General features: G+C 40.8%; 1 protein-coding gene across 1 annotated transcript in view; it reads right to left on the bottom strand.

Moving 5' to 3' along the window:
- The window catches only part of LOC144657168 (hemicentin-2-like), a 77,719-nt gene that overhangs the window by 30,173 nt on the left and 20,621 nt on the right, over nucleotides 1–26,925 (bottom strand). The window contains 32 exon segments of the mRNA XM_078517482.1: nucleotides 146–448; nucleotides 1,034–1,342; nucleotides 1,605–1,925; nucleotides 3,413–3,745; nucleotides 4,189–4,518; nucleotides 5,007–5,336; nucleotides 5,477–5,806; nucleotides 6,397–6,726; nucleotides 7,287–7,616; nucleotides 8,219–8,548; nucleotides 8,877–9,206; nucleotides 9,809–10,138; nucleotides 10,470–10,799; nucleotides 11,120–11,446; nucleotides 12,238–12,567; nucleotides 13,628–13,960; nucleotides 14,619–14,948; nucleotides 15,156–15,485; nucleotides 15,727–16,056; nucleotides 16,260–16,589; nucleotides 16,749–17,078; nucleotides 17,345–17,674; nucleotides 18,152–18,481; nucleotides 18,710–18,863; nucleotides 18,865–19,040; nucleotides 19,446–19,775; nucleotides 20,419–20,730; nucleotides 21,231–21,536; nucleotides 22,346–22,678; nucleotides 23,526–23,873; nucleotides 25,105–25,407; nucleotides 26,231–26,438. Coding sequence (XP_078373608.1) covers nucleotides 146–448; nucleotides 1,034–1,342; nucleotides 1,605–1,925; nucleotides 3,413–3,745; nucleotides 4,189–4,518; nucleotides 5,007–5,336; nucleotides 5,477–5,806; nucleotides 6,397–6,726; nucleotides 7,287–7,616; nucleotides 8,219–8,548; nucleotides 8,877–9,206; nucleotides 9,809–10,138; nucleotides 10,470–10,799; nucleotides 11,120–11,446; nucleotides 12,238–12,567; nucleotides 13,628–13,960; nucleotides 14,619–14,948; nucleotides 15,156–15,485; nucleotides 15,727–16,056; nucleotides 16,260–16,589; nucleotides 16,749–17,078; nucleotides 17,345–17,674; nucleotides 18,152–18,481; nucleotides 18,710–18,863; nucleotides 18,865–19,040; nucleotides 19,446–19,775; nucleotides 20,419–20,730; nucleotides 21,231–21,536; nucleotides 22,346–22,678; nucleotides 23,526–23,873; nucleotides 25,105–25,407; nucleotides 26,231–26,438 — 10,006 coding nt within the window.

Here is a 26,925-nt window from a genome sequence, read left to right as displayed (position 1 = left end):
TTGTAAAAGACTGGGAGCTAGTCAGCTACTTCCTGTTAAAATTCCTACCCACGCGAACTAACAGCGAATATCCGCATCAGGATAAGCATTACATTTTACGTAGACTTTTAATGGTTTTTACGTGAAAGATAAACTAAATGCTTACCAAACACTTTAAGTTGTGATGTCGCTTTGACTTCTCCAGCAGCGTTACTAGCAATACAAGTGTAGTTTCCGCTATCGCCCTGATCAGCACTGTCTATTGAGTAGAACTTGCCGCCTGTTTGTACCTCGACTCCATCTCTGTCCCACGTGATCTGAGGAGCTGGAACTCCACTGACTTCACATAGCATACTTATTTTGTTACCATCCAGAGTGGTTACTGTACCTCCCACGGTCACTGACACGTCCTCGTTCTTTAACACTTCCACGTTCTCATTGTTAGTAATTATTTTGGGAAGCTGACGAGCTGAAGAGATGCGAAGAGTGAAAGTAAGAGATAACAGGTAGTTTCATTTTGCATGCTGAGTCAATGTTTCTCGCAGCCGTTATCTGGTTCGTAACCCAACGGGTCTCTCCACTTTGCCGATACCTATAACTGTATGTATAACTATATACGTATACCTTTAAATCGAAAGGGCTTCTTTACATTCCAAAGCTGAAAAGCCTGCACAGTCAATAAAGTTCTTTGGTGCATTTTTAAAGCTAGCTACATTGAACATTGCGAAGCAACAAACAATTTCAACAAATTTCAAGCATATCCATAACTCGTATTATCGATCATAATTGCTAAATTATTAGTCAGTTGTTTGTTTCCATCAATTTATTTAGTTGGTAGGCAGAGATTGTTTGTTTGTTTTAAATATTTGCAACTAAAATGTAAAAAAAAAATTCAAAATTTACATGTGCCATATAGTTGAGTGTCAGTGGACCTACTTCATAGTAAGGTAGCTCCTTTGAATTTTCACATCAATTATTCTATTCATTTTAAACGTATATGTCTTGTTAAATCGGGTAACCGTTAGCCTCTTTGTAAAGTGAGTTGAACACATACCTATCACTGTCAAATTTGTGCTCTGTGAATCAAACGGACCCAAGGGACTGGTGGCCGTACACGAATATAAACCAGTGTCGTCAACATTTACAGAAGAGAGAGTTAAAATGGAATCCTCTGTTCCAAAGGAAACGCCATCTTTAGTCCATTCAACGGATGGAGTTGGAAAACCCGTCACATCACAAGATATTGACACATTGTTACCACTGATCGTGAGAACTGTGCTACCAATAACAGCTTTTATTGACTTGGGTTGAAGGACTTGTAAATCTTTAATCCCTGTGCGAATGATTTCTGGCGGTGTAGGAACTGAAAGAAAGTAAAACATTTCCAAGACAGAAAGATTGAGATTTTTCCGGGACAATCTGCTAAATATGTCTTTGGCCCGGCTATAAATAGTTAGTAAGAGCGCATTCGTTTGCGACTACACCAGTTTAATGGACAGTAATCGCACTTTATTCTGATCTACAAGGTATTTCGTTTTCAAAACATCAAAAGTCCCCTCCTCCATGATGAGAAATATCAGTTGTATACGATTTACCAAAGACTTCAATAAAAATTACATGCTAACCTGCAACTGTCACGTTTGACGAGACTGAAGCTGCTCCTGCGGTATTCTCTGCGGAGCATGTATAGTTTCTACTGTCAGAAATCTCCAGCTCGACTATAACAAGAGTTCTGTTTTTTACGCTCATCCGACCATCCGAGGGAAGAGTCTCATTTCCTCTCGTCCAAGTAATCTTCGGAACAGGTATGCCAGTCGCCGCACAGTAAATTGACAATGTAGTATCGATTACTGTGAGAAGGTTTTGTCCGATGGTGATGTTGACTGGATCTTGACTATATGAAGTTATATCCCCAAGTAAAGAGGTTATTTGAGGTGTGACTGGGTCTAAAACAATTTTTGAAAGAATAACAACAGTTAATTGCATTGCTAAGCGCATCTACTTGTGTTAAGGATGGATTGAAATTTAGATTGTCGGAATGGATTGACAGTGACAGTAAGAATTTGTGTATATAAATGTAAAATCTGTTCAAATTATTGTCATAATTTTTATACCTAATCGTACCTTTTTGGTACGCTTCGGCTGTATATCAGGCAAGTTTGGTCGAGCCATGGTCCGTATTTTGGCGAGACGCAGTCGAGCCAAAATACCCATGGCGAGACCAAACGAGCCTGATATGCAGCCGAAGCGTACCAAAAAGGTACGATTAGGTATTTACCGTACCCAAATTCAGCCAAAAATCCTGTTACTATTTATCGCTCTGTTGAAGCCATGCTTGCCAGGTACGAAGTACAAATTGTGTTGACCTACTTGTATTAATACGTTTTTAGTCTTGAACACTTTAAACAAGTTCCTCTTCTGCCTTTTTTCCCACTTGTTTGTTTGGAGTTTCATTCTCTAAATTTCCAAATCCAAATTTAGCGAAAAATGTGAAAAATTCCGACTCCATTGTTTCAGTCTGAATGTCTCAGTACTCGACAGCAAACATCGCGCAATTGGCGAGCACGTTCAAGTTTAGTTTTGGCGGGAAAGTTTTTCTCCTTTTACGACCACTAAACACCAGCTAAATTTAAAATACGAGGTTCCGTTTTATTGGTAAAACCTTTTTTCAATTCATCGTACGGTAACACTACTTTACTTCAAAGTGACCGTGATATGGTGGCATATCAGGTCAGTGACTTGATATCGTAGGATATCAGGACAGAAGATCGCGCTTCTGATTGGCTACTCGCTAATTTGGGTACGGTAAGAATGATAAGATAGACACGTCCTTTTACCAGTTTGTCTGTCGGCAGTTAGAACCAGCACGAACATCAGTGATTATTGCGCAAAGTACACTTTGCGCATCTGGCATTGGCATCCTAAAGCGTAGCAGGTCTCACTAGCTTTAAATCCGGCTGCAGCAGTTTCATTTTTGGCTAAAATCAATGTAAATATTAACATCACACGGCATTCATGGAAAGCAGGCATTTCTTTTATTATAACTAATTGTAGACGACTAATGTAATTTAAATTTATTATGTAAAATAGGTATTAAGTAATTTTAAATTAAGTAATTTTAAGTCCTGATGATTTTTACCGTGTTGAAATAAAGATTTATTATTATTATTTTATTATTATTAATTTGCATTTAAATCATGGCAAACTTTCTAATACAATTTGAGGGAGCTAATCTGAATGGAAACATTTCTTCTTTAAAGTCATTTCATTCTTAACAGCCTTTTATATACAACTGGCTTTGTTATTTTGAAGTTATTTTGTTTTGTTTTTTAAATTTTTTACTGACATCAAATTTTATTTTATACGAAAACTAATATAACTTGTCAGCTGGTAACAAGAGACGTAGATGTTGTTAGCAGATGACAAAACATACCTATAATAGTCACCGCAGAAGACAACTCGTCCACTCCAAACACACTTTGAACACGGCAAGTGTACTTTGCGCTGTCCACAGCCGTCGCTCCCTCAATAACTAACGAGTTGTTATCGGCAGTGAATCTTATTCTCTCCAGTTCAATAACTTGAACACCGTCCTTATGCCAGGTAACAGCTGGTGTTGGTAATCCACTAACTGGACACCTGATGGTGATGGTAGTGTTTGAAGCTGCTGTCACGTTATCACCAACGTTCATAGTCACTGGACTGCCATCACCAACGGGAATCTTTTGTCCAATCTTGGGGACATCGACCGCAGGTTTAACGGGCTCTGTGTGATATAAAAATAACCTGTTTACTGCACATTTGTGTTCATTCATGCAGCATCAATACCTAGCGTCGCAGGGTAGCCCCAACTATATTTTCACTCCTCGAATTTCCTCAATCCACCTACTGCCCCCTTCCCGTTTTACGCCTCCTACGCTGGCTACCCAGTCCTGTCCTTCTACCTAAATCGCATTTATGAGCCAATGGTTTCGGCGACAAATTTAGTCACTTTTAACAAAATAATGCCGGTTTATTTAGCGAGTAAAATGACGGGACAGAAATTAATACGATGCATCTGTAATAAGACGATTAAAGCGTCCAATTCAAGGCACCGTGCAAGAAGACATAATGAGCTACAATATTCCATAAAGTGTGAACTCCACACGTGAAGATTGCTAATGAGTGGGGCATTCAAAAAATATCAAAGTAGTCTATAAAAAGACTTACCAACAATCTGCACCGTGCTTGTTGCACTATCTTGACCAGCAACATTGTCTGCAGTGCACGTGTATCGAGCACTGTCTTCTTCATCAGCTTCAATAATCAGCAATGACCCATCATCCTGAACTATGTACCTTCCATCATTAGGGATTTCTTGACCATCTTTTGTCCACGTGACAGTCGGTGTTGGTACGCCGCTGGCGGGACACTGAATGGTAATGCTTGTATTGGTTAGTGCTGTCACGTTATCACCAATGGTCAAGGTAATAGGACTTCGGTCTTGAGCTTCTACTGTCTTTGGTTTCTTTGAAGTTTCTACCTTAGGCTTAGAAGGCCCTGCGAAGAACATTATGTAAAACCATGAAATACAGGGCGCCCATTACATTAAGGTAATTAAGGTACACATTGAAACTTTGTAGTTTGCCAAGAATTTGAGAAGACCATGCAAAAATGTTTTGTTCATTTTACCGTGAAATAAAGGGAATGACTTGAAAAGAAAATTGGAAATTTACACTGAAAACGTAACTGTGTCACTGTCACTTTTTCTTCTATTCAACGAAAATTAATTCTAAGTAACTTAGTAACAATATTTTAAGTTCGTTACTTTGTCATGATGTGCAAAATTATTATTAAATTTAAGGAAACCTCAAAATAATACTTCCTTAGCGTAGACAAGCACCAAAGAAATAATAAACTGAAAATTAACAAGGATGGCTACGCCACGGAAGATAAAGACAGCTATTTACGCATAAAAAAGAAAGAATCCAGATGCCTCGTTTTTATTACGTTACAAGAACATCGAAAATTTGGGATTAGACACTTACCCAGTATTTTTACTATGGAGGACAAGCTGTCCTTCCCGAACTTGCTTTCAACACTGCAAGTGTATTTTCCACTGTCGTCTCCTACTGGTTCTCGAATAACCAACCGGGTTTTATTTATGATGGAAATTTTGTCTCCGGAAATAAGAGGCACTCCGTCTTTCTGCCAGGTAACTGCTGGTGTTGGTACTCCACTAACTGCACACCTGATGGTGATGGTAGTGTTTGAAGCTGCTGTCACGTTATCACCAATGTTCATAGTCACGGGACTGCCATCTCCAACGGGGATCTTTTGTGCAGGTTCGGGCAGCTTTATAACTGGCTTAATGGGGTCTACGTAGGAGAACAAGTATTAATAGTTTCTCAATTTATTGAGGTTGTCAAAACGGAAGCGAACGCGAAACCATGTTTTCAAAGACGGCGTGATTCAAAAGCAATTTGGTTTCCGAAACAGAAGACGAGGAAAACCTTACCGACAATCTGAACTGTGCTTGAAGCCCTGTCTTGACCAGCAACACTGTCTGCAGTGCACGTGTATTGAGCGGAGTCTCCATCTTCAGCTTCACTGATCAGCAATGAATCATCATCCTGAATTCTATATCTGCCACCACGGGGAATTTCCTGGCCATCTTTTGTCCACATAACAGATGGAGTTGGTACGCCGCTGGTGTTACACTGAATGGTAATGCTTGTATTTGTAAGTGCTGTCACGTTATCACCAATGGTTAAAGTAATGGGACTTCGATCCTGAGCTTCTATTGTCTTTGGCCTGTCAGAAATTATAATAACAGGCTTCTTGTGCCCTGTAAAAATAACGTACAGTGAGAGTTATGAGTAAAACGATGAACTTTTAAAGTACGTTTAAGAAATTGTTGTCATCTAAAAGGCACCTAACGCTGTTTTAGTTGATACTTGTCTTAAAATTAATAAAACTGCAAAACTGAATTGGCTCCGCGCGAGGTGGTGGTATGAATTAATTACCAGCCGAAAACAGAGTTCAAAGTTAAAAGTCGTCCTATTTCCCCATGGGGCCACGTGCGTACCACGCATTAACATTAAAGAAAGCCAAATGAGACACTAAGACACTGAAAGTCTGAGGATGAGCAGAATTCGATGTGTAAATCTCTTAATATTAACTTGATTTCTGGCTGCCAGTTTATGTCACTTTGGAAGCAAATGCGGCAAATCATGAAAAATATACTCTTCTTGTCTTGAAGCAAATTTTCTACCCAACAGACATTTAACTGTGTTTTGTACATCAACAGCAGCAATACAGGCACTACACGTAACGGGCGACGAAATGACAACGGACTGAGTATAATATTCTGTAGCTAGTAGCCTGGTGCAGGAGCCACCTCAAAAATGAAACGTTATAAGCACTAACTGCACTTACCGATTATCTTGACAACGGATGAAATGTCATCTTTCCCAAACTCGCTTTGAATGCTACAAGTGTATTTTGCACTGCCATCAGCATCTGCCTTTTTTATGACTAAAGAATTGTCAGTTGTGACGAAAAGAGTCCTTCCTTGAGTAATATGTGCTCCATCTTTCTCCCAGGTAACAGATGGTGTTGGTACTCCACTAACTGGACACCTGATGGTGATGGTAGTGTTTGATGCTGCTGTCACGTTATCACCAACGTTCATAGTCACTGGACTGCCATCGCCAACGGGAATCTTTCGTCCGGTTTTAGGAACCTCGATCACCGGCTTGACGGGGTCTGCGAAAAATAATCATGCACAGTTGACTGCCTTGTCTTAAATCGTAAGATGGAAAACCGGTCTTGTTAAAAGACCGGTTTAAGGTGGCAAACGTGGCCGAGTGGTTTGGGGCGCTGGTGTTGTAATCCGGAGGTCCCCGGTTCAAGACCTGTTTTGGCCACTAGCTGGATTTGTTTCTCGGTTGTCCCGAGTTCAAATCCTCGACCACGCTTTTATAAAGCCAAACTGATCTGCCTCCTGCCAGTTGGGATTTTTAACCTTGTTATGTTCATTTAAAAATATTTGTTTCCTCTGTTTCAGTGGCGTGCCTGTAAACTAGCTATCTCGTAGAGATATGAAGCTAAGTGCATGACCACTATAGACACCATTTATTTTATTTATTTTTTTATTTATAAATCGGCGAGAGTGGATAATGCTTTAATGTTAAAGGGCAGCGCACTATTCACAAGTGAAACATCGACAAAAAGGAAAGTTCTTATGTTCACAATTTAAAAAAGAGCAAGTAAATTAGTTTATTTGTAAGGCACGTTCTTCGCTTGGTATGAGTTCCACTACTTACCAATAATCGTTACTGTGCTTGAAGCGCTGTCTTTACCACCAACACTATCTGCAGTGCAAGTGTATCGAGCATTGTCTTCTCCATCAGCTTCACTGATCAGCAATGAACCATCATCCTGAACTGTGTACCTGCCACCACTAGAGATGACTTGACCATCTTTTGTCCACGTGATAGTAGGTGTAGGTACGCCACTTGTAGGACACTTAATGGTGATGCTTGTATTGGTAAGTCCTGTCACGTTATCACCAATCGTCATGGTGATTGGACTTTGGTTTTGGGCATCTATCGTCTTTGGCTTATCAGGACTATTTACGGCAGGCGGGGAGGGTTCTATCATAGAAAAAGGTGGTTGTTAATCAAACATCCATTTTCGACATTTGGTAATGTATTCGTTCGGGCATAGTGGCGCATCAGGTTGATGTTAATCCCAGTTTCCTTAGTACTAAGCGACTAGGGTTATTTCTGCCCCCCCCCCCCCCCCCCCACCGCTGGGTGGGATATAGTCTATCACAGGGTAAACCCCAGCATTAAATTCATTCGCCGGACACCTGGGTGGAAAGAGGGACTATGAGACTAAGAGAGTAAAGTATTTTGCTTAAGAACACAACGTTGTGATCACAGCTGGGGCTCGACTCCGGATCGCTCGACCCGGGTCCATCGCGCTAACTATTTGGCCACAGCGTTTCCCAAACGCTTGAGGGTTGAGGGATATCTCCTTGAATTTTCGACATCAACGCGAATTACTTTTAAGTACCTTAGCTTAATGTTGACCCAAGTTAAAGCTTTCTCAGACAAAATGTGTCTGTTTCAGAGTTGCGAGAGCATACCCAAGCGATTATTAAGGAAGCCAAATCGTCTACATTAAAACTTTTTTTTCCCTTTACCTTAATCCAACTCCCAGTATCTTGAATGGACTATGAATTAGCACTTACCTACTATCGTCACAACAGAAGAAGTATCATCTTTTCCAAACTCGCTTTGAACACTACAAGTATACTTGGCGCTGTCTTCTATACCCGGTCCTTTGAGAACCAGACTGTTATCAGCAGTAATGGAAAACCTGACTCCTTCAGTAATTTGGACGCCCTCCATCTTCCAGGACACAGACGGTGTTGGTACTCCACTAACTGGACACCTGATGGTGATGGTGGTGTTTGAAGCTGCTGTCACGTTATCACCAACGTTCATAGCCACTGGACTGCCATCACCAACGGGAATCTCTCGTTTCGTATCAGGGACCTTGATCATTGGTTTCTTGGGCTCTGTGTGCATTACGAGTTTGGGTTATTTTTCGTTACTTTAGCGCATATTTTTTGCGCTTTTCGCAAATTTTGTACCTAGCTTTTAGACTATCGTGATAATTTTACCGTGATAATTTTTTTAACCTTGGATTTTAGCAGCACGATTTCTGGAACAATAGCTGGAACTAACGAAAGCGTAGATTAAACCAATCATCCAACACAAGATTTAATTATTCTTGTAGACAATTATGTTAAATTGAAAATATTAATTTTGCCATCACTTTGGTATAGGTTAGGATTCTAGATTTTCCTAATCCGGTCTTCACACATAAGACTTTCACCTACTTACCAACGACCTGTACCGTGCTTGATACACTATCTTCACCAGCAACACTGACTGCAGTGCACGTGTATCGAGCACTGTCTTCTTCGTCAGCTTCACTGATCAGCAATGAACCATCATCCTGAACTGTGTACCTGCCACCACTAGAGATGACTTGACCATCTTTTGTCCACGTGATAGTAGGTGTAGGTACGCCACTTGTAGGACACTTAATGGTGATGCTTGTATTGGTAAGTCCTGTCACGTTATCACCAATCGTCATGGTGATTGGACTTTGGTTTTGGGCATCTATCGTCTTTGGCTTATCAGGACTATTTACGGCAGGCGGGGAGGGTTCTATCATAGAAAAAGGTGGTTGTTAATCAAACATCCATTTTCGACATTTGGTAATGTATTCGTTCGGGCATAGTGGCGCATCAGGTTGGTGTTAATCCCAGTTTCCTTAGTACTAAGCGACTAGGGTTATTTCTGCCCCCCCCCCCCCCCCCCCCCACCGCTGGGTGGGATATAGTCTATCACAGGGTAAACCCCAGCATTAAATTCATTCGCCGGACACCTGGGTGGAAAGAGGGACTATGAGACTAAGAGAGTAAAGTATTTTGCTTAAGAACACAACGTTGTGATCACAGCTGGGGCTCGACTCCGGATCGCTCGACCCGGGTCCATCGCGCTAACTATTTGGCCACAGCGTTTCCCAAACGCTTGAGGGTTGAGGGATATCTCCTTGAATTTTCGACATCAACGCGAATTACTTTTAAGTACCTTAGCTTAATGTTGACCCAAGTTAAAGCTTTCTCAGACAAAATGTGTCTGTTTCAGAGTTGCGAGAGCATACCCAAGCGATTATTAAGGAAGCCAAATCGTCTACATTAAAACTTTTTTCCCTTTACCTTAATCCAACTCCCAGTATCTTGAATGGACTATGAATTAGCACTTACCTACTATCGTCACAACAGAAGAAGTATCATCTTTTCCAAACTCGCTTTGAACACTACAAGTATACTTGGCGCTGTCTTCTATACCCGGTCCTTTGAGAACCAGACTGTTATCAGCAGTAATGGAAAACCTGACTCCTTCAGTAATTTGGACGCCCTCCATCTTCCAGGACACAGACGGTGTTGGTACTCCACTAACTGGACACCTGATGGTGATGGTGGTGTTTGAAGCTGCTGTCACGTTATCACCAACGTTCATAGCCACTGGACTGCCATCACCAACGGGAATCTCTCGTTTCGTATCAGGGACCTTGATCATTGGTTTCTTGGGCTCTGTGTGCATTACGATAAGTTTGGGTTATTTTTCGTTACTTTAGCGCATATTTTTTGCGCTTTTCGCAAATTTTGTACCTAGCTTTTAGACTATCGTGATAATTTTACCGTGATAATTTTTTTAACCTTGGATTTTAGCAGCACGATTTCTGGAACAATAGCTGGAACTAACGAAAGCGTAGATTAAACCAATCATCCAACACAAGATTTAATTATTCTTGTAGACAATTATGTTAAATTGAAAATATTAATTTTGCCATCACTTTGGTATAGGTTAGGATTCTAGATTTTCCTAATCCGGTCTTCACACATAAGACTTTCACCTACTTACCAACGACCTGTACCGTGCTTGATACACTATCTTCACCAGCAACACTGACTGCAGTGCACGTGTATCGAGCACTGTCTTCTTCGTCAGCTTCACTGATCAGCAATGAACCATCATCCTGAACGGTGTACCTGCCATCATTGGTTATTTCTTGACCATCTTTTGTCCACGTGACAGTTGGTGTTGGTACGCCGCTGGTGGGACACTGAATGGTAATGCTTGTATTGGTGAGTGCTGTCACGTTATCACCAATGGTCAGAGTAATGGGACTTCGGTCTTGAGCTTCTATCGTCTTCGGTGTAGCAGAGATGTTAAACTTTGGTTTTGAGGGACCTTTCAACGGAAGTGAACAAATACTGTTAAACAACTTATTTCCAACGCTAGGACCAGGGCTGAAACTAGCAAGAGGCAAGACGAGGCGCTTGCCTCGCCTAGATTTGTTTTCATATGTTTTGTTGGGAAACAATCCCCAGTTGAACAAGATTGATTTTGTTCCCACGAAATACGCCATCAAAAATGCTTCAGCTTCGGAGATTCTGGATTCCAAAATTTTCTGGAAGGCATGCCCCCAGAACCCCCTAGCAAGATCTTGCCCCGCCTATGGCAAAGGTCTGGTTACAGTTCGGAAGGTAGTAAACCAGTGTATCACTAACCAATTATCTTGATGACAGAAGAAAGCTTATCCATTCCGGCCAGACTTGAGACCCTACAAGTGTACTTTGCGCTATCTTCTACTTCTGCTCCTCTTATTACTAAAGAGTCCACTCTAACAGAAACCCTCTCTTGGTCTAGAAGTAGCACTCCTTCTTTCTCCCAGGTAACGGATGGTGTTGGTATTCCACTAACTGGACACCTGATGGTGATGATAGTGTTTGAAGCTGCTGTCACGTTATCACCAACGTTCATCGTCACTGGACTACCATCGCCAACGGGAATATCTCGTCCAGGCCTAGGTACTTCTATCTTTGGTTTGGTGGGCTCTGTGAAAATAAATAGATTTAATGATGTTTTTTGTCACCGTACTTTATTAACACTGATAAACACATTTAAATGTAAGTTTTCTCAGGTTAAATATAAATAACTGTTAAAAGTTACTGTTTAAACTATATAGATACTGAAGATGAATTCTTCAACAATGACACGAGCATGGGACAAAGAAAAATCTGAGTCCCCGACGGAAATCGAACTCATGGCCTCCCACAGATACCGGTTGGGCGCTCTAATCAACTGAGCTACAAGAGACTCGTTGTGAGCTGGGCCATTTGGGCTAGTCTCGTAGCACAGCTGGTAAGAGCGCCAAACCGGTATCTGGGAGGTCATGGGTTCGATTCCCGTTGCGGACTCAGATTTTTCTTTGTACCATGCTCGTGTCATTATTGAACAATTCATTTTTATTTTTTACCGAGCTTAAAATTGACCATCTTTATGTAGTAGATAAAATATGAGCGGGAGATTGTAAACGCCCATACTGATCGGACGCGAATATTTTATTCTACTTGTGAAATGAAACCAATAAATTGAATACAAAGTATTGTTATGCGAATCAGTACAGATCTGTATCAAAAGTTAATAAATACTAATTAGCTGAGCAGAAGTTTGTATCAAAAGTTAATTCTATTGTATGATTTGTATTGGGGTTTACAGTTGTGTACATGTGATCTGAATATGGTACTCGGATTGGTTTGCACCCGCATGAATATTTAATGAATTTTACAATATTTATTACATGGATACTACCACACAGTATTTTGAGAGGGTTTAGCCTACTTACTGACAGTCGTCACCGTGCTTGATGCACTATCTTTACCAGCAACATTGTTTGCAGTGCACGTGTATCGAGCAGTGTCCTCTTCATCAGCTTCACGGATCAACAACGGACCATCATCCTGAACGGTGTACCTGCCATCGCTGATGATTTCTTGACCATCTTTTGTCCACGTTACAGTAGGTATTGGTACACCGCTGGCCGGACAGTGAATAGCTATCCTTGTATTGGTGAGTGCTGTCACGTTATCACCAATGTTCAAGGTGATTGGACTTCGATCTTGAGCTTCTATCGTCTTAGGCGATCCACTACCATAAATGGAAGGCTTGGATGATTCTAACAATTTCATGATAAATATAGAATAAATGGCACGCAATGCATGCAGAAGCGATGACGTTTCACAAGGGGTCTTACATAATTTTGAGGAAATTTGTCAAAATCGTATCGTAAATAAAAGTAGCTGACACTTTGTGCGTGAAAAAGACTGTTATCCAACTGCAGCTTACATTTTTCAAACATAAGAAGCAATGTAAGTGATTGTATAAATAGCATAGCATAGTTAGGATCTGATTGAATTTAAATAAATACAGTACTTATAAATTCACAGGCAAAAGATGCAATTAATACATTTTCTTTGTAGATTTGCTCAATTGAACAACAGTTATATTTTATTTTATATTCTATTTTTTTTAGATTTCCCTATGTTGTCTCAACAGAGATTGCGTTATATTATAGTGTGACATCTGATGAACGACATACGATACGCGCTAGCAAGCTTTTAAAGAAAGGTCAAACGGTCTCTTGCTCACAGCGGCCCTTTATATTATAAGCATTAAAAAATTTCTGTCTACTTAATCTAATAGATCCCATCATTTATAATTTATCTCGTTCGTTTATTCATTGTAGTGTTCCATTCTAACTGCACGGGAGTATTTTGATTTTGTGTTCTACGCGGCGTTTTCTTGTTTTAAGTTTTAAAACTTGATTTCTGTTCGATCGCGACAGAATAAAAGCGCCCGTCGTGCCATGGCAATAAGCGATGACGTCATCGCTTAAAAATGGTTAGCTCCTGACCCCATTGTATTTAAGAAATAAAAAATATCTATCGAGCTATAGGAACACGAGTGGAAGTTTGGGAGAACGAGAAATGCTGTGGTAACACGAGACGATAGGCGATCGAGTTTCTATAACTCGACAGAAATATGGAAAATATGTGTTCTAAACACCGCGATGAAAAACAAATTTTAAAGCACCTAATTTTAGCTTGAGGGTTGCTGAACCGCATCCCGCCATATGTTTATATTCCATTTATAAAGTAAGACATGCCTCCTATATCTTTTAATTACAATCTTTTAACCAGCATCCTGGCCAAAACGGATCATGAATTGCCACTTACCTATAATCTTCACATTAGAAGAAGTGTCATCCTTTCCAAACGCGCTTTCGACACTACATGTGTACTCTGCGCTGTCTTTTAATTCAGCGCCTTTGATAACCAGGCTATTGTCGGCCATGAAAGACACCTTGTCCCCTTCAACAATTTGCACGCCATCTTTTTGCCAGGTAACAGTTGGTGTTGGTACTCCACTAACTGGACATCTGATGGTGATGGTAGTGTTTGAACCTGCTGTCACGTTATCACCAACGTTCATAGTCACTGGACTGCCATCACCAACGGGTATATCTCGTCCAGATCCCTCTGGGACTTCAATGACAGGTTTGGCTGGCTCTGTGCGCATGTAAAAGGTTATGAAGAGGGTTTTGATTGAGTTAAAACTATTTTGAAACTTTATAAGTAATTTCTTAGATAGTGATTTTGTTATAAAACTGAACGCTATAGTCACGACGTTTCGACCTCGGGTCATTTTCAAGTGCGAGTTAAATAAAAAATAATTTTGTAATTTTACTCGCACTGAAATGACTTGGAGGGTCGCGCCGTGACTATAGCGTTATGTTTACTTTGAAACTGATCGATAAACTAACCCTAAAATTGATCTCATAAAAAGGTAACATTCTTTGTCCTTCATCAGAGTGTACTGACTAAACGGGTAGTGGGAAGGCTTGGAGGTTTGATGGTTTGCACGTTGGACTCTGGATCGAGCGATCCGCGTTCGAGCGCTCATCATATCATTTGTTGTTGAGCACGACATTTCACCTTGTCTCTCTCCACCCAGCTTTATAAATACGTACCGGCAAACTATCTAAGCGATCTGACAAAAATCCGGTGAATCCCAACCAGGAAGAAAAGCAGTTTCCTAGTCGTTTCATGCAAGAGAAGCCGAAGTTAAACGTCTGCAACTTTGAGTCATCTGGGGTTTTCTTATCTTTAGGACAAGAAAGTGTCTTTACCTCCGATAGTGCAACATATAATTCCACTACTGACTTACCAACAATGCGAACTTCACTTGATGCACTGTTTTGACCAGCAACACTAACTGCAGTGCACGTGTATTGGGCGTTGTCTTCCACATCGGCGTTACTTATCAGCAACGAATTATCGCCCTGGATGGCGTACTTGCCCCCATCAGGGATTTCTTGGCCGTCTTTTGTCCACGTGACAGTTGGTGTTGGTACACCGCTGGTTGGACACTGAATGGTAATACTTGTATTGGTAAGTGCTGTCACGTTATCACCAATGCTTAGAGTGATAGGACTTCGGTCTTGAGCTTCTACCGTTTTTGGTTTGGCAGGGACGTTAATTTTTGGTTTGGAAGGACCTGTCAAAGGAAAAAAATAAAGTTGTTAAAGAACAAATTTTCGTGGTGGACAGAAATGTAGCTAAGGAACGCATATGCCTTGTAACCCTTATAGTATATTGTGATATATTTTGGATCAAAATAGGTTAACTAAGATTTAGCAGACTGCAGTTCTCTCCAAACATTATTTGTCCCTTTTAAGACAAAAAAAACAATAGCTGTACTAACCTATTATATCGAGCATAGAAGACAATTTATCCCTTCCGGCCACATTTGAAGCACTGCAAGTGTACTTTGCACTGTCTTCTGCTTCTGCTCTCTTTATTACTAAAGAATTGTCTTCTCTGGCAAAAACCTCGCTGTCATCATCAACAAGAACTCCGTCTTTCTGCCAGGTAACAGCTGGTGTTGGTACTCCACTAACTGGACACCTGATGGTGATGGTAGTGTTTGAAGCTGCTGTCACGTTATCACCAACGTTCATAGTCACTGGACTGCCATCACCAACAGGAATATCACGTCCGGGTTTAGGCACCTCAATTACTGGTTTTACAGGTTCTGTTTGTATAAAAAAGTTTATCAGTGCGAGCGTTGTGTTACTTCCGCTATTGTTTCGAGTTATTACTGGCTAATTTATTTATTTGCCTTTGTCTTGACAGGTCAGCTGTAATAAGCTTAGCTTCTATCTTACGACAGTCAATAGAAAACCGAACAAGATTGAAAAAAGCATCTGTAGGAAATGATTAGCCCACGCCCCTTACAAATACGTAATAAGTGCACTTTGTTCCCTTATACTTACCAACAATCTGCAGTGTGCTTGATGCGCTGTCTTGACCAGCTACATTGTCTGCAGTGCATGTATATAGAGCAGTGTCTGCTTTGTCAGCTCTGTTGACCAGCAGTGAACCATCATCGTGAACTGCGTATCTTCCCTCTTCCGTGATTTCTTGGCCGTCTCTTGTCCACGTGACAGTCGGTGTTGGTACGCCGCTGGTGGGGCACTGAATGGTAATGCTTGTATTGGTAAGTGCTGTCACGTTATCACCAATGGTCAAGGTGATGGGACTTCGGTCTTGAGCTTCTGTCGTCGATGGATTATCAGGAGTGCTAATGACAGGCTTGGAGGGCTCTATAAAACGAAAAAAAAATAATCCCCGTGAATAAAAATTAGCATTTAAATTGCATTTATATATGTGACTCAAACTGTGAACCCCAAGGTTCTTGTTTGTCGTTGATATAATCTTTTTATACGGCCATAACTGTGTAAACGCGTTACATGTATCTCAATCCGATGTCTACAAGACCTAAAACTGGCTACGAAGGAGCATTTACCTATTATCTTGACGATAGAAGAAGCCTCGTCCTTTCCAAACGCGTTTTGAGCGGTACATCTGTACTTGGCGCCGTCTACTAAATCGGCTTCACTAATAATGAGGGTGTTGTCATCCATGATGGACAACTTGTCTCCTTCAAGAATTTGCACGCCGTCCTTCTGCCAAGCAACGGATGGTGTTGGTACCCCACTAACTGGACACCTGATGGTGATGGTAGTGTTTGAAGCTGCTGTCACGTTATCACCAACGTTCACAGTCACTGGACTGCCATCACCAACTGAAATCTCTTTTCCAGGTTCAGGAACATTGATCATTGGACTGGCGGGTTCTTTGTGTAGGAACAAATTATCAGAAAGTTTGTTAAAACCTTTTGAAAACGCAACAAAGAGATACATTTAAATTGAACAATGAATATAAAACATTGGAAGCTAATATTTTGAAAATGTTCTAGCCACAAGTGTTATTAAGTGACTTTCATGTTACTTACCAACAGTCTGCACCGTGCTTGATGCTTTGTCTTTACCAGCAACACTGTCTGCAGTGCACGTGTATCGAGCACTGCCTACATCTTCATCGTTACTGATCAGCAATGAACCATCATCCTGAACTGTGTACTTGCCACCACTACGGATGTCCTGACCATCTTTTGTCCACGTGACAGTTGGTGTTGGTACGCCGCTGGTGTTACACTGAATGGAAATGCTTGTATTGGTAAGTGCTGTCACGTTATCACCAATGCTCAAAGTGATGGGACCTTGGTCTTGAGCTTTTATCGTCGTTGGCTTACTAGAAATGGTAATAACAGGCTTGGATGGTTCTGTCAAATAAAAGAGTCCTCGTTATTCAAGGACGTACGTGATCATTTAACGTTTTACGCGACTCAGTTTTTCTTTTGATTATTATTTTAGCCTCCCAAGACGAGTTTCGGGATACTCTGGTAAAAGAACCCCAATTTAAAATGAATTGCAAACAGACATATTGAAGACGTATTGCCATCTTGCACGTAAATCCCGTGTCTTTTCTTAATGCACCTTGCAGATCCACACACCTCAAAGTGAAAACACCGATGGTTTAGATACTAACCTATTATCCTAACGGAGGAAGAAATGCCATCTTTCCCAAACGAGTTTTGAACAATACATGTGTACTTTGCACTGTCTTTTAATTCTGCTTCTTTAATAACAAGGGTGTTGTCATCGGCGATGTTAATCCTCTGTCCTTCGACAACCGACACACTGTCTTTCTCCCAGGTAACAGCTGGTGTTGGTATTCCACTAACTGGACACCTGATGGTGATGGTAGTGTTCGAAGCTGCTGTCAAGTTATCACCAACGTTCATAGTCACTGGACTGCCATCACCAACAGGAATCTTTTGGCCAGGTTTGGGCACCTCAATCACTGGTTTTACTGGTTCTATTGCAGTAGAAAAATGTATCAAGCATTGGAAGTCGTTTATAATTTTGATAAAATGCAATGCTATTTTTTAAAGAAGGCTTAACAGAGACAGAGTAATACCAACTAGTTCGTTTAACGTTAATTCTCAACAGCTAGATACCAATTAAAGTTCTTTAAAAATTCTGACGCTGACTTTATTGAACGAACAACAACGCTTAAAATGAACTTTTTACAAGACGATTCGGCCGAGAACCTTCGGTCTTCCTCGGTTTAAACATGGCAGAAAAAATACCAAGTTGTTTGGTAAATCTGAACTGAATGAGTATAATGTTGGTTAAAGCAATGTCAGAATAACTTGCTTATTTAATTACTAAGTATTGTCTTAAAGTAGACATCTCGTTGAAATTGAAATCTTTTCGTAAAAGCAAAAGGGGAAACTACATCAGGCTACACCATGAGCATTGATGTTATTGTGTTTGTAAGAGGATAGCTTACCTACAACTTGCATAACGCTGGATGCACTGTCCTCACCCGCAACGTTAATTGCAGTACATGTGTACTGAGCACTGTCACCTTCTACTGATCCATCGATCAGCAATGAATTATCGTCCTTAATGGTGTATCTACTATCATTAGTGATTTCTTGCCCGTCTTTTGTCCACGTGACAGTTGGTGTTGGAACGCCGCTGGTGTTACACTTAATGGTAATGCTTGTTATGGTAAGTGCTGTCACGTTATCACCAATGTTCATGGTGATGGGACTTCGGTCTTGAGCTTCTGTTGACTGTGGCCTGGCTTGAATGTCAATTTTAGGCTTGGCAAGCTCTGGCAAAAAAAAATGGTTGGTTAATGATAAGAAACCATTTTTGACATAGACGTAACACTACCTATAAACACTCGCTGTTCTTAGAGCTACGTAGTAACATGTTTCACGTTTATTAAGCGTAAATACCTTTTAATAATTAAATGTGCCTGTCTCAATACATTCGACCATTTTTGTGGTTGCCTATGCTGATGGACACGTGTAATTTTTACTGATTCAAAAACACTTACCTAATATCTTCACAGTGGAAGAGATTTCATCTTTTCCAAACTCACTTTGAGCACTGCAAGTGTAACTTGCACTATGTTCCATTTCCGCTCCTTTAATGACTAGGCTGTTGTCATTTGTAATGGAGAACTTGTCCCCTTCCATAATTTGCACGTCTATCTTTCAGCCAGGTAACGGATGGTGTTGGTACTCCACTAACTGGACACCTGATGGTGATGGTAGTGTTTGAAGCTGCTGTCACGTTATCACCAACGTTCATAGACACTGCACTGACGTCATCGACAGGAATGTCTTGGCCCTGTTTAGGAACCTCAATGGCAGGTTTTACAGGTTCTATGTAAATACGTACAAAAGACATTTAGAAGGTTTTGTATAAACGGTACAACTATGTTGCATGCGACATTTGTAACGCGTTCTCCTCGCGCCATTTGAGAAATCGTTTACAACTTTCATCTTTTTGCATTGTTAGACGTTAACATTTAACATCGTTATTTCCGTAGGGTTTTCAAACATGTTTCAAAAGCCTACGACATTTTTTTCGCGTCGTGCGCGTCAGTCGTAAGTAATTTTTAGACAACAACTGGTGTCATAGACTGTCGTAAGTTTGTTGCGTGCGACAAGACATGTAACGTCCAAATCGTCTATAAAGCCAAAATACTGTAAAATACATTACAGTTAAACGTGCTTTTCTTCTAAGTCTGCATTAAGCTGCTATTTCTCTTTGAAGAAGCAACTCACCAACAATCTGCACCGTGCTTGATGCGCTGTCTTGGCCATTAACATTGTCAGCGTTGCACGTGAATCGAGCACTGTCTTCTTTATCAGCATCATCAATCAACAATGCGCCATCAGGTTGAACTGTGTACCTGCCATCAGTGCGAAGTATTCGTCCATCTTTTGTCCAGGTGATTTTTGGTCTTGGTACGCCGCTGGTTGGACACTGAATGGTAACGTTTGTCTTGGTAAGCGCTGTGAGGTCATCGCCAATGGACACTGTTATGGGACTTCGGTTTTGAGCTTCAATGGTTGTCGGATCCTCAGGAATGTTAATTTGTGGCTTAGAAGGCTCTGCCAAGTAAAGTAAACCAGCATGTGACGAGAACTGTTACTTGTGTAAATAAAACATTTTTTTTTTATTATGCTTAAAGGAGCTATGTCACGGGGATTTTGCAGATTTTTGGTCTAAATTGTTCTGAAATTAATGGTAGGCAACTAAACGCATGTAAAACATTATCTTTGAACATCTAAAGGAAGATATTATACCTTAATTTGCGGACAGAAATCAAGCTAGGCTGTAAATATCGATTTTTTGATGACGTGCAGAAACAACTTGAAAACGTTTATCTAACTTTTTCAAGTTGCAATCCGTTTCCATCCGAGCCATCCGCAGCCAAAGATGCTCGTTAACAGTTTCAGTGCTCTAATATAGCAATTTTTTATAAAAATGGACTATTATTTTTTAGGTTTCCTGTGACACAAATAAAATTTTGGCTGTTCAAAAATCTGTTAAAATCCGTGACATAGTCCCTTTAATTTCCATTTTGCAGTACCATCTTTGCAGCAAAATAATAAAACTTGGGATGTGCACCTTTAATTTGGGAAGAAATTTAGCTTGTAGTGACATTTGTTTGCCTCAACACAAATGTTCAAATTCGAGTCACTGACCTTATTCGAAACAGGGACAAAGTAAACTTAGCAAACAATTTCTTACCGAGTATTGCAAAGTAGCTTGTTTTTGAATCGGACCCTAGAATGTTATAAGCACTACACGTGACACTTTGTAAATTGACTCCGCCAGGGTTGTCTACAGTTAAGGACGTCTTGTTGATATTGCTGAGCACTTGGTTTTGATTCTGCAGCCAAGTGATCGCAGGCTTGGGTTCTGCGTCCACTTCACATGTAATAGTTACACTTGATCCGGCTATCAAGGTAAGGTTGCTACCAACGTCAAGCTTGATGGCGGTAATCTTGTCATCGACGAGGACGTCTTGGCTTTTTGACTTGATTGATGGCTTTCTTCCAACTACAAAGACGAGAAGAGATGGTAAGCTAACTGATCGTTATGGCATTTAATGAATCAACGTACGGCTAAAACAATGAGAAGTTAAAGTTAATAATAGGTTTAATGGGTCATGCCTAGTTCTAAGTTATCGTTTTTCCCTCTGCTTTTTGCTTAGAGTAACTTTACCGTTCGTCCTGATGACCCTACCAAGAATACGTCATTTCAGTGCAATCGTTTTCCATTGTTGGTAGAAGTTGAAATGTGGTAAATTTAATTTTCACACTTTCATACGAATCAAGCCATCTCATTCTTATATGAAAAGGTTTTGTGCCAGATTTAAAAGCAGCGAATGGCAAATTGGAAATGGAACGCTTTTTTTAAAAGAACAGGTAAGATCAAGTCAGCCTTAAACTACCGTAACAACTTGGAATGAGCCTTAAACTACCGTAACAACTTGGAATGAGCATCGCATTTTTTTTTGAGAATAACATTTTATGTCTATACCCAAAGTATGTACTTGCCTCTCACAGAGAGCAACGTTGATTGACTAACAAAACCTAAAAAGTTCTCCGCTGTACAAGTGTAGCGTCCTGCATCCTCCAGTGCGATGTTCTTCAGGTGCAATAGGTTGGTTTCCAAACTCTTCAGTTTAATGCCATCTTTAGTCCAGGAAAGTAACGGTGGAGGTACCCCTGTGGCCGTACACTCCACTGTCACGTTACTCTTATCAAGGATCGTCAGCTTTTCTCCGATTGTAATGTTGAGTGAGCGGCGCTCAAGAATCTCCTGTTGCTTTGTTGAGAATACAATTTTTGGCTTCACAGATTCTGTTAGATGGAAGAGAAAAAGCTATATGAACTTACATTTTATACAAACAACGAATGATAATGTCACTTACAGGTGGTAACGCGTCGAAGGAAACGTAATTTCCAGAATTCCCATGAACTAACATGTAGAACTAAATGGAAAAAAATGATTACTGCAAACTAGTCCGAATGTAAACCGGATCGATCATAATTTTGAACACTTTACAAGACAAATAACCCTGTGTACGTATCACTTGAATTAAGGAAACTGTGTTAAGAGCCCGTTAATTCATGTTTATGATCAAAGATGGTAATCACTGAGTTGGCAGTCTCAACGGTTTAACATACCAATTGAGAAGGTAAAGCTAACGCGAGAAGCAAGGCTTGTAGAAACTTTGAAAGAGGGCCAAGATCACGGTTGGGAAAAAGATAAAACCAGATGCCATGATATGACGCGACGTTACGTGACATGACATGACGTGACATAACATGGCGTAACATGGAATGACACGATATGGCAAGGTAAGACATTTTAATCCGTTTTGTATGTAGCACTATAATTAGTGTTTTTGTTCGTAATATTGTAATTGATTTTTATAACCCCTCGACACCCTCCAAAAAAAATGTCATGACATTAGTTGGAGAGAGCACCTCCAGTGTTTCTTTTCCTTGCTGCACGTGCACCATTATTTCCAGACTTTTTGAAACTTGAAAGTGGAAAATATGCCGCGACATAGCTTCCGTGAGGAATTATATGCCACTTGGCACAAAAAGGCTATACGGAGGAAAACGTGGCGTAGCGTCTCAAAAGTAATATTATAACTGCTTACCGACAAACGTTATGTTAGAGACAGCAGCTGCTTGTCCACCGGGGCTGGACGCCGTGCACATGTACTGATCCGAGTCAGAGACGGTTGATGACAGCAAGCTTATTCTATTTTCGCTAACAATCAAGCGCTCCGCGTCTGTTCCCGTGATGGAGATAAAACCTTTCATCCAGGCCACCTTGGGATCGGGAAATCCAGTGACGTCACAGGTGATAGTGACAGGCGTTCCAGTTAATGTAGTCACGTGACTGCCGATTTTTACGGTGATGGGTTTGCGAGTTGGGTCAAACACTTCTACCGAAACGTTTGACGAATCAATGTTTGGAAACGTCGGCTCTGTTGGTTGCACAATAAGAAAAAAAACAAGTCACTTTAATACAAGCAAAGAACATTAAATGTCAACACGCTCCATGTCACATGTCACACGTCAGACGTCACAGAATACATGTCACATGTCAGACGTCACACGCGTCACATGCCACGTCGCACTCACGACAGATGTCTCAGATCAGACGTTGCAAGTCACATGTTACATTCCCATTTAGCTGCAAAAAGATTTATATGAGCTTTTGCTGCCAATCTTTAACGTCAACGGTTGCCGACTGTCAAACGGAAGGTGATATTTCAAATCACTTTTTCAACAGAAAACGCATTTTAACTTTTTGAAATCTGTTTTAACCCGTTCATAACTAGCTCTGAAAATAAAAGATCTGGCGTGAAATTGCAAAATACACAACGAAAAGAAATTATTCTCAAAAACAACTTTAGAACAAATGTATGCGATTCCTTGGGCAGATCCAGGAATTTTTTGACAGGGGTGAAGTCCACATTTGAAGTAAGTAAACACTACTGAAACTGTTTTACGCCTAATAATTTTCTATCCTCTGTTGCGGGCACACATTGTGTTCTGTTTCGTGTACATGCACATGAAATTGTATTTGTAAAGGGCATAGCTATGATACCTCTCATTTGTTGTTGTAATAAACTTTGCGCAAATATCGTCAACAATAAAAAACTCTCAGGTTTTATTGGGGGGGGGGGGGGGGGGTGCTTGGTCCAAAGACCCCCGGGACGCTGCCCTTGGATCCGCCACTGTTATTCATGATGCTTCAAGCTTCGGAGTGGAGGGACTAAACGTGCCAAATGGTGTTGCAAAAAAGCACCTGAATAATTTTTAACTTACCAATGACAGTCGTGTATGAAACCTCCACGGTCTCACCGGCGATGTTTGTAGCAACACAAGAGTACTCCCCTGCGTCATCCTGGGTCATCTCGATGATCTTCAAATCGCCTGTGTCGTCATCAATCTGAAGAGTATCACCGGTTTCCACAGGGAGCCTATTAAAGAGCCAAGTGGTGGACGGTTTTGGTACTCCTTCCACAGGGCACCTCAGCAAAAGATTCCGTCCTTCTATAATGGTCACATTTCCTCCTATAGTGTGTTCAACTGTTCTTTTATCACCTAATGACACTTGGTTTTCTCGGGTTGTTATGATCCGCGGAACTGTTGCTTTTTCGGGTGCCACACGATCTAAAAGGAAAAGAACACTGTCTTTTTGTGTGAAAGGAAAGGATGTAAGCTATATACAGAAATGTACTGTGATGAGTGTAATTTATCGTAAATTGGAAATGTATTGTACAGTCGAAGCTCTCGTAAACGGACACCCTCGGGACACGAAAAAATTGTCCGTAACTGGAGCTGGCCGCTTACGAGAATGGTTCTCGTAAGCGGCCACTAGAGGTGTGGGGGAAAGATGGCCGCTTACGGGAGCTTGTGCAGCTAACAATAACCGGACGGACGTGGATGACGACAAAACAAACACTGGAATATGGTACTGTAATTACTGTAAAATCATTGTGACGCATGGCGATGTGAAGTTGATTTATAAAAACAAGGGCTGTCCGTTAACGGTAGACTGTCCACAGCCCTCTATTTTTTCGTGTTTTTCGATCGATGAGCGCGCGGTGCTTTTTTGCGTTGAAAAATCGAGAGGCTGTGGACAGTCTACGCTAACGGGAGCTTAAAAACAAAGAAAAAGTCTAAGTCGTAATCTCTGAAAGTGTCCGCGGCCGCTTAGTACGAGAATGTAAAAATACAGAGTTTGTATGGGAGTTAAAACGGGGTTTCAGACAAAGCGATCGCAAGTAGAGCTGTCCGCTTACGAGAGTGTCCGTTAAGAGAGCTTTGACTGTACTGTAATGGACAGTCTAATTGGTTCTCCAACCGGTTAATATAGTCGCAGATAAAACACGATTGCGCACGCGTTGCTTCATTTTTGGTTTAAAACCACATAAAATTGCGGTTTTTGAACTAACAATTTTTAAACAATAAGACTATTCGCCCTCGTTTTCTACGAGCGATAGTCAACTCGGCTACTCCTCGCTGACTATTCGCTCAAAGAAAGCGAACGCTAGTAGTCTAATTGTAAAATGTATGTAGTGTATTGTAATGTTAACATGTTGCAAGTAACATGTTAAAAAAATCAAATCATATCAAATAAATAACAGTTCGATAGATTAACTGTATAGCAGTTTACCCGGGGAAACAAGTCGCGTTTTGGTACAAGCAAGCGCATACTTTCCTGTTTTTTTTTTCTCCAATCAAAATCTAGCGAATGTACTCTGAAAGATATCACCTCAGCATGGCGTCATAAACACACATGCTACGTAGCGACAAAAATCATTTCCCTGCGCAAATCCGCGAAATTCCGAACAATAAAGGTTGCCATGCCCCTCCCTTAAGCTAAAATGTGTTCACTTACCAAGAACAGTAACTGTTGAACTAGTAGTAATGGAGCCTGCTAGATTCCTTGCCACACAAGAATAGACCCCTGTTGCATTCGTGCCGCTTGCATACACTACATGAGCAGTGTCATTGACGTCAAGCTCGAGCTTGTCTTTCCACCAAGACACCCCGGGTCTGGGGCGCCCTTCCGCGACGCAAACAAATGTGATGTTGTTACCAATCACTGTTGTTATGTTGGTACCAATCGTTGCTCTGTAATTCACTGCAGATAGCATTTGTACTGACGATTCGCCTGCAATTATGGATGGCTTAGTTGGCTCTGGTGAAAAACATTAAAAAGAGCATTAATAAATGGAATAAATCGTATATGTAACAACCGCTCGCAAATTTTATATTTTAAGTTCATGGGTTCAAATACCATTGAAGCCTACCTGTGCTGGATATTTTTCAAACTGCTCAAGTTGCTGTAAAATTGAAAACTATACCTTGTTTTGTTAGGTCGTTTAGAAAAGTAAGCATGTATATTAGGGCGTCGGCGTTCTTTAGATTATTCTTAAATATATACGGATATGTTTAAAACCTTGGAAAGATCTAAGACAACTAGAGAATTTCTTTCCTGAGAAAATCTTCAGAAACACAAAATTCATTTTTCTTTCCTCGATGTTTAAAGAAAGAACTTGTGACAGGCACTGATTTACTTCACAATGAGGGGGAGGGGAGGGAGAGGTGCAAACCGGACCATATATAATCTAAACCTATGGTGTCCCAGCCAACTACGCCACAAATAGTAACCTCGGCAATCCTCTCCTTTACTCTCCTATCCTTCGCCGCCCTTCGACGCAGCACAACAGTTTCTAAAGAAACTATTGTGCTGCGTCGACTTAGCTGATTATCAACTAGAAGTTGATACAGGTAAATAAGCTGACGTTTTCGAGCGTTACAGTCAACCCTCTCTAAGACAGACATCTTCGGACTGGCTCCAACTGTCCATCGTATAGTCCTTCGTTGAAGAGCTTTGCTCAACTACGGCGGTTTATTCACTTTTATCCTCTTAGATAAGCAAAGAAGCTAAAAAGCTGTCATAATTAGCTTGTGTCTTCCTGAATGGTTAATGACTGAAAAGCTATTCATTTAGAACTCACCTATAAAAGTAATATCGGACGAAGCAGCGTCTCTTCCAAGAGGGTTTGTAGCAGCGCAGGCATAACGTCCTGAATCCGAGATGCCACTTTCCTCGCTAAGAACCAAATCCGTGCCGTTTATTTTGTGTTTACTGTGGATAGGTCCTCCATTCTTGGTCCACGTGACCTTCGCCACGGGTATGGCCTTCACATCACATTTTATCGTTACCTGTAAAATAGGTTTAACACTATAGTTGGTTTTCTTACCAAAAGCAACGAGATCATCTATCGTCGCAATATTTATACGTAATACAAAAAAACTTGTAAATTATATCGCTTCTCGATCACAGAGTTCTTGACCGCTTGCCATATAATACGGATAAACAGAAGTGCTTCTGTCTCGAGAATGAATGTTTTCCTTACAAATAAGCATCGAGGGCCGAAGGACGTTTTTGAGTGGTTAGTCACGGAGATCTTTTTTAGCCTTTGCAGGAGTCGCCCATAGGGGGCGATCTTTGAAAAGTTTGTGTAGACGTGCACATTGCTTATCGTTGGTATTTGACTTCCCTGAGCCTTTCGAATGACAAGTAAAGATTAGGTTTTTGAGGTTCTTAACTGCTCTCTGAGAAACTTGCACAAGACAAGCTTCATTCGAATCGAACATAGTAATCTAGTTTACAATTATTTTAACAAACCAGATTTTTACTGACTGGATA

This window comes from Oculina patagonica, chromosome 1 (genome assembly GCF_052425735.1).
Source record: "Oculina patagonica isolate OP01 chromosome 1, crgOcupat, whole genome shotgun sequence".
Taxonomy (NCBI): domain Eukaryota; kingdom Metazoa; phylum Cnidaria; class Anthozoa; order Scleractinia; family Oculinidae; genus Oculina; species Oculina patagonica.
Note: the sequence above shows the minus strand (reverse complement) of the source record. Positions and strands in the feature narration are given on the sequence as shown.